The following is a 15,493-nucleotide window of genomic DNA, read 5'->3' on the forward strand; positions in this document are numbered from 1 at the left end:
GATAGCTCAGTTTGGCCGGACGGCCAGCTCTAGGAAGGGTTCTGGTCGTCCCAAACGTCTTCCATTTGAGGATTATGGAGGCCACTGTGCTCTTAGGAACCTTAAGTGCAGCAGAAATGTTTTTGTAACCTTGGCCAGATCTGTGCCTTGCCACAATTCTGTCTCTGAGCTCTTCAGGCAGTTCCTTTGACCTCATGATTCTCATTTGCTCTGACATGCACTGTGAGCTGTAAGGTCTTATATAGACAGGTGTGTGGCTTTCCTAATCAAGTCCAATCAGTATAATCAAACACAGCTGGACTCAAATGAAGGTGTAGAACCATCAGAAGAAATAAACAGCACCTGAGTTAAATATGAGTGTCATGGCAAAGGGTCTGAATACTTATGACCATGTGATATTTCAGTTTTTCTTTTTTAATAAATTTGCAAAAATTTCTACATTTCTGTTTTTTTCTGTCAAGATGGGGTGCTGAGTGTACATTACTGAGAAATAAAATTATTGGAAATTTTTGGAAAATGGCTGCAATGAAACAAAGAGTGAAAAATTTAAAGGGGTCTGAATACTTTCCGTACCCACTGTAGCATGTGTCCATACTCCAAACAGGAGGGAAGAAGAACAGAAGAGTTGAAGAGTTGGGTGAGAGGGGGAGAAGTCAGTTTGAAGTATCAATTGTAGTCAATGACAACTTGACTTTGGGTTACCTATCAATTAAGGCTGAAACCTAAAAAACTGGCATTTTGAGAGAGAGAAAGGCATGTGGCTACATTTAAATGCCTTTTATGTGCTTATGGAGATGAATACATGTGACTGGCAGCAGTTCAGAAAAATAATTCTGGTCTGCCAAATTCTCTCTACTGCACTGTAGCTGGTCATGTGACACAGTGATGAAATCTCCAAAAAGCTCTAAAACCCTTCACTTAGGATGTAAATATCTCCTAAACTAAAATGCATACAAATATTAATATAAAAATCAACCATTACAGATATCAGCAACAAAGTAAGAGGGCACATCTCATGATGAAGACGTACAATTTGAAGTTGAAACGAAGTGTGTGGGACAAACCGCACAGGAAAAGATAGGTGCCAAACTAAAAATATATATAAAGAACTAGAAAGGGCATTTTGGAAAAAAAAAATATGTATGAGAGCTGTCAGCTGTGACTGCTACCGCTTCAAAGTGCTGCTCCATCAGCAATTTTTCAAATCCTGTAGTGCCACCAACAGGAAAAACAATCCATCATATGCCAAAGACTTGCAGAACTATAGCTCTCACACTAATTATCATTATCATTATGTTCGCTGCTGCTCCCCAACCCCCGAGTTCTCTCCCTCAACCCCAACCAGTCGAGGCAGACGGTCGCCCACCCTGAGCCGTGGTCCTGTTTGAGGTTTCTGCTTCTTAAAAGGTTTTTCCTTGCCTGTTTTGCCAAGTGCTCGCCCATGGAGGGATTTGTTTGGTCTCTCTAATATCACAGTACGGTCTAGACCTGCGCTATATGAAAAGCGCAATGAGAAAACTTTTGTTGTGTATTGGTACTAAATAAATAAAACTAAGTTAAAGATTTTAAATAGCCCCAATATAAATGGTTTATCTATATTTCTAAAAGAAATTCAAACTAGCAGATGATACTTTATTTAATTGATACAACTCTAGAATTAAGTCATAAATTTTCAAAGGCTTCGGGATTACTGCTTAACATAGGAAAGTGTGAAATCTTAAGTCTATTTGATATAGATAATGATAGTATATGCAGAATTTTGGTGAAAAAGACTGTTAAATAGTTAGGTATTGACGCAACTAAAGATTTGCTAACTAAAAATATTATGAATGTGGCTTCAACCGTCCATTTCTGGAGTTCTACATACAAAGTCTGAAGGTATATCTAGACTGGCTTATCCTGCTCTTTCAATGTTTTCCAATACTCAACATCCAGGGAAATGAACAACATACTAAATAACATACTATAAAGGAATGTATTGTATTGTTCTGTTCATCAAGCAAAACAGAACAATACAACATATGCCCATTTTGGCCTCTTACTCTTACCATCTCCAGAATCACTTTAAAGAACATGGCTGGAAGATAGTCACAGGTGTCAGTAACACAGCTCCTACTGTTGTTGCTAAGAACACAAGTCATTTCAATTGAGTCAATTTCTTTTATACCTTTATTATTTCATAGCAGGTCCATCATTATTCACCTCTACCTTCATCTTAGATATCAAAGAATCTGACTATGCTGGTAAGTTTAGGCCTCCAACAAATTTTTCACTGCTCGAAACGAACGTATGAATGTCAGCTTACTAAAAATAATTATTTTTTATGTTAATCTTCCCCATAGGTCTACCTGTGCCTATTGAAGTGGAGAGCAGTCTCATTATGCTTACCAGCACACCTGCCTCTCCAGTTATAAATTGATGTGGTGAGCAAGGGACCAGCACAGGTTGACAGAGAGAGTTTCCAAAAAGCCCCTTCACCATTAAAGATGTGAAAAAAGAAAGTACCATAAACACTTTCAATAACTTTTATTATCCCCCCTAATAGATCTGTACACTCAACAAATCAAACTTAAGATGAGCCTAGCAAAAACTGGTCTGTACATGATAAATGCTTTTGGGCACAAGAGCTTAACAACCATTTAAATAATCAAATGATGCAAACACTTAAAAATCAGTCCCAGAGTTTGAGAACATTGAGTGACTGAAAGAGGCAGGACCAAAAAAAAACAAATAATAATAATGTTCCCTTTATATCTTTCTCTCCAGTGTTATAGAAAAGTACAGTCAAATATCTTATTTACAGCGGAATTAACAAAACTCTAGTTTGATCAAACAGATTTTGAGGTGTAGCAAGGGATTTTGTGTTTGTGTAAAGGGGGTAAATCTAGTAGTATGGCATATTTAATGTGGATGTAAAAAAGAAGGGACAGACCATTAATGTGAAACAGAAGGAGGATGCACGCAAGCCAACAACAGACAATATGGCTACTGCTCCAATTCCAGCACCAACATGTGGACACCTTCAAGCACTCATACTTGTATGCAAGTCAGTCAAAACATAAGAATTTCATCTTTTCAAGCAAATTCATCCCCCTTTCACTAATCAAACAGGGAATTGACCATTCCTGAGATACATTATTGAATTTATGAATTAAGTCTTGACAGTTACACAGCTTTGCAACTTTCCTAGTTCATAGTGTTTGAAATGTAACACTTAAAGCACACCTATTTCCCCATTCAGTACTTTGTCAAAATGAAGCTGCATTATTGCTGGAACAACAGTGATTTCATTCCCACTGAAGAGAGACCCAATAAAAGTATGACATACATGGAGTTTATATTTAAAATTACATTCATGGTGGAAATTAATCCCTTAGATGGTTCTTTTAGCACTTTCAGGCTGAATCCAACATTGCCATATAAGGTGTGCAAACACAGGGATGGGTCTGACTTCATAACATTTGATAAACATTCTGATTCCATGTCTGAAAAAACAGGTCTATACTACGGTGACAAGACACCTTCAGATTTAACTGAAAAGCAATAAAATGTTGTAATATGTCGAGGGACTGTGGTTCTTCTTGCTTAGCAGGTACCAGTGATGTGGTTTACCTACAGACAGGTGTTTCATTGAGCAAGATAACTGGGTAACAGAGCTTGTTTTCAGTTTAATGAAGTAGGTTTAAATAAATCATCATAAAAACTTGTCTTACTTAAACCAAGATTTAACTGTTCATATTTGCTTTGAGTTGGGTTTATACAAGTGTAATCCTGGTTTGTTCGGCTTACTTAAGCCAAGCTTTTCACAATGAGCTCTGCTTTTCTGATCCTACTTTATACAACACCTCTCTACCTGACATTAGCCATCTAAAATTATTTTGTTAATTCTCATCCTGGAGACGTATGTCTTTTTTCAAACAGAAGATCTCGAGTGACACTGGACTTATTTTGTAGAAAAGGCAGCATAATTACACTATGAAATCTTAATGAATTTCAATAGCAAAACTGTTCCCATTTGGGGGCCTGTATCATGAAGTGAGAGGAGCATATTAGCCAGCTATTTTTTAGCTTGACTCACACTTTTCTGTATCACAAAGCTGGCTCACTTCAGGTAAGATTACCATGATGACATATGCTACTTCAGAGGATCAGATCAAAACCTGTCAACAGCCTGCATTCTGACAAATCAGATCACAGAAAAATTATGGTAAAGTGACAATAAGATCAACAAACACTTTCATAGATCAGTAAAATCACTTTGTTGGCTTTCCAGTTGGCACTCTGGGTTTTAAAGCAATCTTACACTAAACAGGCCATCATGAATGATGATTTACATCTGAATGAGGAGAACATTAGAGCAACTTTGTGATGAAAAATAATACATTTTGCTTATCTTGGGAGAAAAAAAGCCAAACATTTAAATGGGTATGATCATTACTACACTTAAAGCCTTACTTTTAATATTTAAATATAATTTTCTACAGTTTGGTATACTGCTCAAGTTGTGTTTTTATATTAAACACATTTCCCCTAGTCAAATATTTTTCCTGCCTCAGTAACACAATCTCCCACTGGATATCACAGTTTCAGCTCATGTCATAGTAAGTACAGTCACAGAGTTCTGATAATGTTTGTAATTAACACCTCTTTCACCTGATAGTGCTCACAGTCAGACAAGAAAGCCCAGAGTTTACAAGGCAGTTGATATAACCAGCTTTGTGATACCAGTTATGAAACCAGGGATTCCCAAAAGGGCCAGACCAAGTTGAACTTGCTTTGATATACAGGCCCATGAAATCAGAACAGATTTAAAAAAATCCAGGCTTGTGTCAATTCGATAATCAAAATCAACTCTGTTATCCACATGTGAAGAACAAGGTCCTGCTATGTACTGCATCACAATGCCCGTTTACACACAGGCTGACAGATGACAGAGACCCCGAGACACACGTCTGCACAGCAAAGAGCAGAAAACAGAGGTGCTCCTGGGCTGGTTTACCATGCATACTAATGAAAAACTGGTTTGCTTAACACAATTAGGTCAACACCGAAGAGCAGCACTGCAAACGAAATTGTACAGTGTTTCTTTCCCACATCAGTCTGACTTATTAACATTATTTAGTCTTTAATGGTTTATCAGTCAACACAAGTCAACGACCTCCAGCAGCTTTTTTTTCCCACCTGTGTTTTGATAAGACTTAAAAAATGTACTTTGAGTATGTTATGGCATGGAGTTTTAAAAATTTTCATCTTGTATAATAATTCTTTGTGTGCAAATTATTTAAAATCATCTTTCAGGACTTTGGGGATAAAAAAATCTTCAGAGTGCATCTTTACAGTTATGCCAGTCTTTAAAAACAGATTACAAACAGTCCTTACGTAATGTTGTACATCATCAGCCATACTTTGGCTTGCTAACATGCTGTCAGAAATTGCAGTTGCAGTAATCTTGCCAACTTTTGAGCACCAATTTGAAAAGCTGTTCAACAGCATTTTGTATGGTAAGTTGAAATTCCAGGCTCCTGTAACGCAGTGCAAGTTGGTGGAGAATAGCAGAGCAACGGCAACCACCTCGCTCCTCTGTCCTAGCTGGAGGTGCAGCAGCAGCTCTGGATGGAGACCCCAGAGAAGTCTGTGGACTCTTCTCATTTCCCCTCATTTGTGCCTCATTGTCTCTTTTCTCCTCCTGCCTGTGACCTGGAACTTGATCAGTGTGTCATCTTGAAGGGCATCTCAATTCCTAAAAGGCTCCTATATGAGTGAGGATGCACAGGGACTGATGATGAAACTCTCACCCTCATCAGGCTGAGGGCTGAAAAGGATCACCTGTTTACAGGTAAAAAGCACACAGCCAAAAAAGCCTGGGAATTAGCTACTAAATTTCTATGTAGGCATACATGATGGCCTACTGTAATCTGTTGGTCAAATTTTCTATTACTCATAATTGCAACATCGAGATGTTTCTACATGTCATAATGCTGACAGACATTTTTCTGGAAGATATGATATGGAGTCATTATGTAGGCTATTGGTGCCGATAATCGGTATGCTCTTTTGACAGATCAGAAAATAAAGCTTCAGGCTATAACAAAACAATGGACAAATGATGTACACGTCATATTTAATTGGCATTGCTTCAAAGCAAGGATGTCTCCTATGTTAAAAGCCTGTTGCCTTGACTCCTCTCTCCTTGCATCTCTTCCCCTCATCTTCCGCATGCATCTCGGGTTGAAGAGACTAAGATGCAAGAAGAGGTGTTGAGGAAAGAAATTGAGGATGTACAAAGTGAGAAATAAAAAAGACCTGGCAGACTAGCTGGGTGCTCCACCAAGTACCACCCCTCTAACCTCTTCTGCTCTTTGCTGTGCATGGACCCGTTTAGTCTCTATAGCCTTTCTGCTGCCACATTCTACCCAGACAAGAACCCCCAAACCCCCTGTATTGCTGAGGTGTCAATTAAACTGAAAAGTGTTTACATAGACTGATGGAGGTGTTTGTCCACACAGCATTATGATGCATATCAGTCAGCAAATGCTAAGATTAAACATTAAGTTAGGATGGGGCAGGAAAAAAAATACTGGTTGAACCTTTATTTAGTTACAATATAGATTTGTTTTTTTTTTTTAAAAATGCACTAGTACCTCTTCCTTTACATCTTTAAGTTTTTTTGTGAACAAGAACAACAGAGGAATGTTGTCTTATTTTGAAGCAGTGCTGTGTTCTGTTAGATTATACCTGCAAACAATTTTTAATTTATTTTCAAGGGGGTCAAAAAAAACAAGAAAAAAGAAAAACAATCTTCTTAGATCCAGAGATGCCTGGGACCCTAGGATGACTCATGTCACAGACTGCTGATCACAAGAGAATGGGGTGAAAATGGTGTGTTAGGAGTTCAAAATCCATCCACCCATACACCTAGGCCCCTCTCTGCCAGCGTACGGTTCACTGAAATCACCTGAAAGAAGAAGAAAACATTCATATTAATAATGGGAGGTGAATTAAGGTGGGCTACAGGTGAATTACCGCCATGCCCATTTGAGCTGTAATCGGTTAAGTCAGCTACACACCTTTAAAAAGGTACACTGTTGGAAAGTGAAAACAAGGAAATTATATTACATTTTTATTGCCAAAATATGAATGTGTTGTAGCCTTATCTAAAAACTGACGGAATTCACCAGCAGGGGTGTGATGAGACACTTAGCTCACAAATTATATGAAAATTTGGAGTATTAAAACACTTCATTTCCTGCATTCTGGTTAATGTTTCTGAATCAATTTATGGTGTTTTTATTTAGGTAAAGGGAAACAAAAGTGAGGCAGCAGGTGACAATTCAAAATCTATAACAAAGAATAAATGTAAATGCTCCGTATTTGCATAGCACCTTTCTAGTCTTTTCGACCACTCAAAGCGCTTTTAGACTACATCTGCATTCACCAGTCACACACATTCATTCACTGAGCCTAAGTGCTCAAACAGAAACTAACATTCACACACATTCATACACTGGTGGAACAGCCACCAGGGGCAATTCGGGGTTCAGTATCTTGCCCAAGAATACTTCAACATGCAGCCTGGAGGAGCCGGGGATTGAACCGCCGACCTTCCGATTAACGGGCAACCCGCCCGAATATAATGCAGTAAGGCTCTCAGGTATTTGGTGTTGCTTTTAGATATGTTTCTCTTTTAGCAACAGGATGACTTTTCGTATTTAATATCCTCCGTGCTGAGTCAACACACATGCAGGCAAGGCACGCCTTGAACACATACGTGTGTATATTTGTGTTGTCTACACTGAAGTCTGATTTTATTTTTATTATAGTGAATTTTGTATGAGTAAGCACATTATGAGCAATGTACAATCCAGAGTCAAATTCCTCATGTGTGCACATACTTGGCAATAAAGCTGATTCTGATTCTGCTCCATATGCCAATATTCACTCAAAGTCATAGCGCCACCATGACACAGGAAGCTGTTGTAACTTAATTGTAAATGCTCAGATCTCTACCAAAATTTACACGTTTATTAAGAGTCCTACCCTGAACACATGTAAATGCCGAAATTCACCCATAGTCATAGCACCACCTGCTGGCAACAGGAAGTGACCTTCAACGAAGCAGCCCCCACTGCACGTTTCACCTACATGTATGAAATTTCTGTGGCAGATGTATAATGTCCAGTCGTACCAAAAAGCCTCTTGGAGTGATGCTCTAAACCCAACAGGAAGTCAGCCATTTTGAATTTTATAGTCATTTTTGGATGATTTACACACTCCGACAGAATTCAGATTTGTGCTGTGCAATCTACAGCCATCACTAAATCAATATTATAATATCACTAATTCCACTTCTGAGAAGTGGTTTTAAAATGTTACAAAAAAAAAAGAAAAAAGAATCAGGTCTTTGAATGAATTGAGGGGGGCTCTTGACGTCGGAAATTGCTGGTTACGTGCCAACATGCTGTGGTAAGCGAATTTCTATTTCCGGTGCTTGTGTGTTGATAGCGTGTTTTGCTGCTCTGACTAAATCCAGTTAAATTAGTTAGATTTGTCATTACAGCGGCTAACTGTCCACTAAACACTTATTCTTACAGTAGTTTTGCCTAACTACTCGTTTAATCTCATAGTTGTTTTCAAAAAGTTTAGGTAGCTAGCGCTACCGTACTTTAGCTTAGGTGTTCGCGACTTTACCTCAGCAGCTAGTGATGGCTTCTCTTTCTCCCTCTCCTACTTTCTGCAGCTCATTGTAATCCCAGAGCAGCGTACTACTTGTTATTAACAGAGGAAAATAGGAACAACCCCGCGGTTTCTTTTCAGCACTGTAGCCAGGCTGACAGAGAGTCACAGCTCTATTGAGCCAAGTATTCCCATAGCTCTCAGTAGTGACGACTTCATGAGCTTCTTTAATGATAAAATTCTAGCTATTAGAGACAAAATTCACCAAGACCTGCCCTCAACTGGCACCGACTTATCTCTTAACTCAGGAACCTTAGAAACAGCTGTAGGACCAGATACATGTTTAGACTGTTTTGCTTCCCTCAATCTTTACCAACTAACTTCAATAATTTCTTCATCTAAACCATCAACCTGCCTCTTAGACCCCATCCCGACTAGGCTGCTTAAAGATGTTTTACCCTTAGTCAGCGCTTCTATACTAGATATGATCAATCTATCTCTATCAACAGGCTATGTACCACAGTACTTTAAAGTAGCTGTAATTAAACCTCTTCTGAAAAAGCCCAAACTTGATCCGGATGTTTTAGCCAACTATAGACCTATACCTAACCTTCCATTTCTCTCTAAGGTTCTGGAGAAAGCAGTTGCTAAACAGCTGTGTGACTTTCTACAGAGCAATAGTTTATTTGAGGATTTTCAGTCAGGATTTAGAGCTCATCATAGCACAGAGACAGCACTGGTGAAAATTACTAACGACCTCCTCCTTGCATCAGACAAAGGACTCTGTACTGTTCTGAGACTGGAACATTTCATTGGCACTAAAGGAATCGTTCTAAGCTGGTTTAAGTCCTATTTATCAGATCGATTTCAGTTTGTACATGTTAACGATGAGTCCTCCATGCACGCCAAAGTTAGTCACGGAGTTCCACAAGGATCTGTGCTCGGACCAATCCTCTTCACTTTATATATGCTTCCTTTAGGCAATATTATCAGGAAATATTCCATAAATTTTCATTGTTAATCAGATGATACTCAATTATATCTTTCGATTAAGCCAGATGAAACTCATCAGTTAGCTAAACTTCAAATGTGCGTTCAGGATGTTAAAACCTGGATGACCTGTAATTTTCTAATGTTAAACTCAGATAAAACTGAAGTTATTGTTCTGGGGCCTAAGCACCTCCGTGACGCATTATAGTTTCCCTTGATGGCATCGCCCTGGCCTAGACATTTTTCTAGAGGCAAGAAAATTTTGGGGAAATCTAAAAACTACGACGAGGGGAAAGAAAACCGTGGAGACGATGGAATCTGGCATCGAGTAGAGGGACCTTTACCACCAATCCAAACCCTGGGCAAGACCTGACAACTGAACTTAAGCAGAAATTAATGAACTTCAGACATGACATTATGCAGCGATTCAACAATTTTAGGACTGCGATAAATCAAAATTACAAAGTGTCGTCATGGATGTCTGCAACCATGGTATAAGACTAATTGAAGCAGAAGTAAGAAAACAGTAAGCCAACACTCAGTTAATCTTAAAATAACATCTTCAAAATCATGGTATACTGACTTGTAATAAGGAGAATGGCATCTCTGTCATTGCCACTGCGAGACTGCAGTTCCTATGTAACACTGGAATTCCAGACAGGGAACCTTTTTGCAACAAAAGTGTAATACTTTATGACAACACACACCAACACACACCAACACGACTTTTCAGCAAGCTAGCTATGAGAGGAAGCTAGCTCGGTTTTGTTAGTAAGAATATCATGGCAGAGACTGCGAAGAGCCCGAAGATGCAGTTGGAGGAAGTGAAGAAGAGAAAAACAGTGACAGAGAAAAAGATAACCGTACATATGGGACTTGCTTTTACTCGTTGGCATGAGCTTAAAAAGCTGAAAGGATGTAGGACAGATCCCAAGCCGGCCCTCTTGCTGTTTAATACAATACTGTATTATCTTATGCCGCTTATATCTATTCACTGTGTTTGTGCTATTCATGCTATCATGTACAAGAATTATCAATATTATAGCTATTATCTAATTATACCTTAATTTAACCGGAAAAAACTCATTGAGATGAAAAATGTGACTCCAAGATGGCGCTGAGTATAGCTGCCTCGGTATTAGGTGCGCTTTGTTTTGTTTTTGTGTGGTAATTCAGTTTTTGGCTGTGATTCCCGGTGCTCTTTCACCAGGGAGGAGCTCATGAACATCAGGGGAACCACTCCAACGGATTTATTTCCCACTTTTCTCGTGTCATCAGGGAATTATTGGACATTTTGGTGAAGGGTTCTATCGCTGTTGCTCGCGCTGTGAAGCGCTACAGGAGAGGGAAAAGAGCCAGGTCGCTCGTGCGTCTTTGCCGGCGGGGATTCCGCATACTGCTACCGGCAATATTTCTCTCCAACGTGCGCTCACTGTGCAACAAACTGGACGAACTTCAGCTTCCGGTGGGGAACAAACTGAACGAACCTCAGCTTCTGGTGCGGAAAAACAGACTTTTATACAGCTTCTGTTCTGTGCTTCACAGAAACCTGGCTGTCTGAACTTATACCGGGCTCAGCACTGCAGCTGGCAGGCTTCTAACTGTTAGAGCGGACTGCGACACAGAACTCTCTGGCAAAACAAAAGGTGGAGGTATCTGTTTTTATATTAACAATGGTGATTCAGCAGCACTGTTCTCCTAATCTGGAATATTTAATCATAAAGTGTAAACTGTTTTACTGTTTTGAGTTTGCTTCATTCATTCTGATCGGTGTTTACATTCTGCTGCACGGCAACGTGCACGATGCACAGCGCAAGCTGGCCGACCAGATACTGTGTGTGGAGCAGACAAACCCCCTTTTTATGGTTCTTGGCGGTGATGAGATTACAGAGGCTGTGACATGCTACATCAGCTTCTGTGAGGACAGCTGCACTCCAACACGCACCAGGGTGAGTTATAACAATGACAAACCCTGGTTCACAGCTAAGCTCAGACAGCTGAGTTTGGAAAAGGAAGAGGCGTTTAGGGTGACAGGGCCAGGTTTAAGGAGTCAAAGTACATTCATTTACATTTATTCATTTAGCTGACGCTTTTATCCAAAGCGACTTACAATTGCTATACATCTCAGAATTTGCACAACTCTGGAGCAACTAGGGGTTAAGTCTTGCTCGGGGACACAATGGTGGATGTCTCACAGTGGGAATTGAACCCAGGTCTCCCACACCAAAGGCAGGCATCTTATCTATACAGCCACCACCCCATTAAGTACAGGTTTAGCAAGGAAGTGCAAGATGTTAAACAGCTGTACACAGAGAGACTACAACACCAGTTCTCAAGGAATGACTCTGCTTCTGTCTGGAGAGACTTCAGATAGATCACCAGCTACAAACCTAAATCCCCCCACTCCATGAATGACCCATGCCTTGCCAACGAGTTGAACAAGTTTTACTGTCGCTTTGAAAGACAATGGGACAGACCTGACACCATCCCCCGTCACACCACTGATTGGCCACAGTCCACCACCTCATCCCCCTCTCTTACCATCCTAGAGAGGAACATCAACAGACTATTCAGGAGGCAGAAACCTCACAAAGCAGTGGGGCCGGACTCTGTCTCCCCATCCACCCTGAAGCACTGTGCTGATCAGCTGTCTCCGGTGTTCACAGACATTTTTAACACTGGAGTCATGCCATGTGCCAGCCTGCTTCAAAGCCTCCACCATCATCCCTGGACCCCCTGCAGTTCGCCTACAGAGCCAACAGGTCTATATGCAGTAAACATGGCCCTTCATTACATTCTCCAGCACCTGGACTCCCCAGGAACCTACACCAGGATCCTGTTTGTGGACTTCAGCTCTGCTTTCAACACCATCATCCCGGCCCTGCTGCAGGACAAGCTCTCCCAGCTAAACGTGCCTGACTCCACCTGCAGGTGGATCACTGAATTCCTGACAGACAGGAAGCAGCACGTGAAGATGAAGAAAACATGTCTGACTCCAGGACCATCAGCACCGGTTCGGCTCAAGGCTTCGTTCTTTCCCCTCTTCTCTTCTCCCTGTACACCAACAGCTGCACCTCCAGTCACCAGTCTGTCAAGCTCCTGAAGTTTGCGGACGACACCACCCTCATTGGGCTCATCTCTGGTGACCTGGTGCAGCCAGAACAGTCTGGAGCTCAACGCTCTGAAGACAGTGGAGATGGTCGTGGACTTCAGAAAGAGCACAGCCCCACCCTCCCCCATCATCCTGAGTGGACACTTTCCGCTTCCTGGGCACCATCATCTCCCAGGACCTCAAGTGGGAGCTGAACATCACCTCCCTCACCAAGAAGGCCCAGCAGAGGATGTACTTCCTGCGGCAGTTGAAGAAGTTCAGCCTGCCAAAGACAATGATGGTGCACTTCTACACCGCCATCATTGAGTCCATCCTCACCTCCTCCATCACCATCTGGTACGCTGCTGCCACTGCCAGGGACAAGGGCGGGCTGCAGCGCATCATTCGCTCTGCAGAGGAGGTGATTGGCTGCAATCTTCCATCACTTCAGGACCTGTACACCTCCAGGACTCTGAGGCGAGCAGGAAAGATTGCAGCTGACGCCTCCCATCCACACAAACTGTTTCAGACTCTCCCCTCTGGCAGGAGGCTGCGGTCCATCGGGACCAAAACAGCTTCTTCCCGTCTGCAGCTAGCCTTATCAACAAAGCCCGGGCCCCCCCTTTCAAATAATACAATCGTCTCTGCACATGTAAATATCACTTCATCTCATATCATGCACGAACCTGGCACATTGTACATATTTGTTGTTAATTGTAAATTGTTGTTGTTCCATTGTTATTTTTATTTTTTTATATTGTCAGTTGTATTATTTTTCTCTATTCTTGTGTTATTCTTATATTAGTTGCATTTGTTTATTTCTACATCTATTTATGTCAGCTGTATGTCTATCTACGTGTAGCACCTTAACACCAGAGCAAATTTGGTGTTAGTAAGCTTTATTGCCAAGTAGTGTTTTATGCGTAAAACACTACTTGGCAATAAAGCTCCTTCTGATTCTTCTAACTTATAACAGAGTCTGGGCCTGGGTTGGGTTGCACATTCCCTGAAATCAACAGCAACAGAACAATCAGACACCTCAGCTTTCATATATAGTAACATTTTATTCTAAAGCCATGATCAGAGGGGCCATGATCAGAGGGGCCAAGTCCACATCATCAGAGGGGAAGAACAGCGGCAGGGGCAATGATTTCATGTCCGGTGCACAGACAGATGCACACGTCCGCCAGCCTGTAGCAATTACATTTGAAAGTCCTGCACGGGAGTACACGGCCCTGTGGAGGCTTCCACACATGCTGCTCAAAGTTAGTAAACACGGTACAACAAAGAACAGCCAATGCCAATCAGATTTACGTATCGAGGACAGAAGCCTTCTTTACCCGAAACAAGTGCAACTTTTCAGAGACAATCACACAGACAGACGTGTTGCCATCTTCGAGATGTGCTGCCATCAATAATGAGGCTGTGAATGTGAGGAAACTAATCAGTGGTTGGTCAAAAACAAACGCCTTTACACAAGGTGACAGTGTCTCTGTCTGCACCTTATAGGGAAGCAATGAGGGTCACATCTCTGATCCTCTGCTGGTCAGATATGTAACTGCGCTGCACAGTGTTTCAATATTATGCGCACAGCAGCACAGACAATAACCAACACATAGCCAATGCCTGAAAATGCCTTAATGATCATGCTATGATCAATGTCTTCAGGCTGTTCTGAGATAGTTATTATTGTTATTATAATCATTAACATTACGATTGTTACCATTAACACTACTATAAATATCTGTACCATTTTTCATTTAGTCTATAGCAACATCACCTTTACTGTCTGTACCTCTGTGTGTATATTGTGTAGGCTGCCTCCCTCCCCTCTCTCTCTCCTTCCATCTCTCTCTCTCCCTCTCTCTCCTTCACCCCCCAACCGGTCGAGGCAGATGGCCGCCCACCCTGAGCCATGGTTCTGCTCGAGGTTTCTGCCTCTTAAAAGGAAGTTTTTCCTTGCCTCGGTCGCCTAGTGCTTGCTCTTGGTGGAACTGTTGGGCTTCTGTAAATAACATCACAGAGTATGGTCTAGAACTGCTCTTTTATGAAAAGCGCTGTGAGATAACTGTTGTGATTTGGCGCTATATAAATAAAATTGAATTGAAATTGAATTGGAAAAATTAAGAACTTCACAAGAGTTGATTGTGGAAAGGTATTTGATTGAAATACGCGCAAATAGACTAAGAATTTGTTTAATTTAAGACACAGAAGTCTCGGGGGAAACAAAGCCCTCCCCCTGGGAACACGCCCCAGGCAACAAAAACACAGCGCCATGCGCTCTTCTCTTCGCTCGTCTCTTGGCACGCTTACGCTCAGCATCGGAGCGTGCTCCGTGTCCAAGCAACGGCCCGGCATTGTCCGTGAAATTTTCTTCGTCTTCCTGCAACTTACTTAGCCATATTCACGTGAACCTTCGCTGAATTTACTTTCTTTTGTTTGGTAAGAGTTATGCGACCGTTTGAGCCACGCAACTTTGAACCTGCTAGTAAAAAGCCGGTCCTGGCGTGCCAAGCTGCTGAAACTGTGGACGCCAAGGACCTAAGCTTTAACTAGTCGTGGGGCCGTCTGAACACCAACCGGCTGAGAAACCAACAAGCAGTAACACAAACAAACTACATTCTGTGGTCGAGGTGATGTTCTTTATCTTTAATCATTTAGCCTTTAATCCATAGTCATTTTAGCCCAAAACTCCAAGCCAAATTTAACTTCGTGATTATATAACTTGCGTTCATTAGT

The 15,493-nt window shown here is 41.3% G+C and overlaps 1 protein-coding gene across 1 annotated transcript in view; it reads right to left on the reverse strand.

The window, feature by feature from the left end:
* Positions 1 to 2,511: 2,511 nt before the first annotated feature.
* Positions 2,512 to 15,493, reverse strand: part of akap1b (A kinase (PRKA) anchor protein 1b) — a 69,221-nt gene continuing 56,239 nt past the window's right edge. The window contains exon 11 of the mRNA XM_046074370.1: positions 2,512 to 6,955. Within this exon, the coding sequence (XP_045930326.1) occupies positions 6,893 to 6,955 (63 nt within the window). The 3' untranslated portion in view covers positions 2,512 to 6,892. The remainder of the gene's footprint in view (positions 6,956 to 15,493) is intronic.

This window comes from Micropterus dolomieu, linkage group LG17, assembly GCF_021292245.1.
Source record: "Micropterus dolomieu isolate WLL.071019.BEF.003 ecotype Adirondacks linkage group LG17, ASM2129224v1, whole genome shotgun sequence".
Taxonomy (NCBI): domain Eukaryota; kingdom Metazoa; phylum Chordata; class Actinopteri; order Centrarchiformes; family Centrarchidae; genus Micropterus; species Micropterus dolomieu.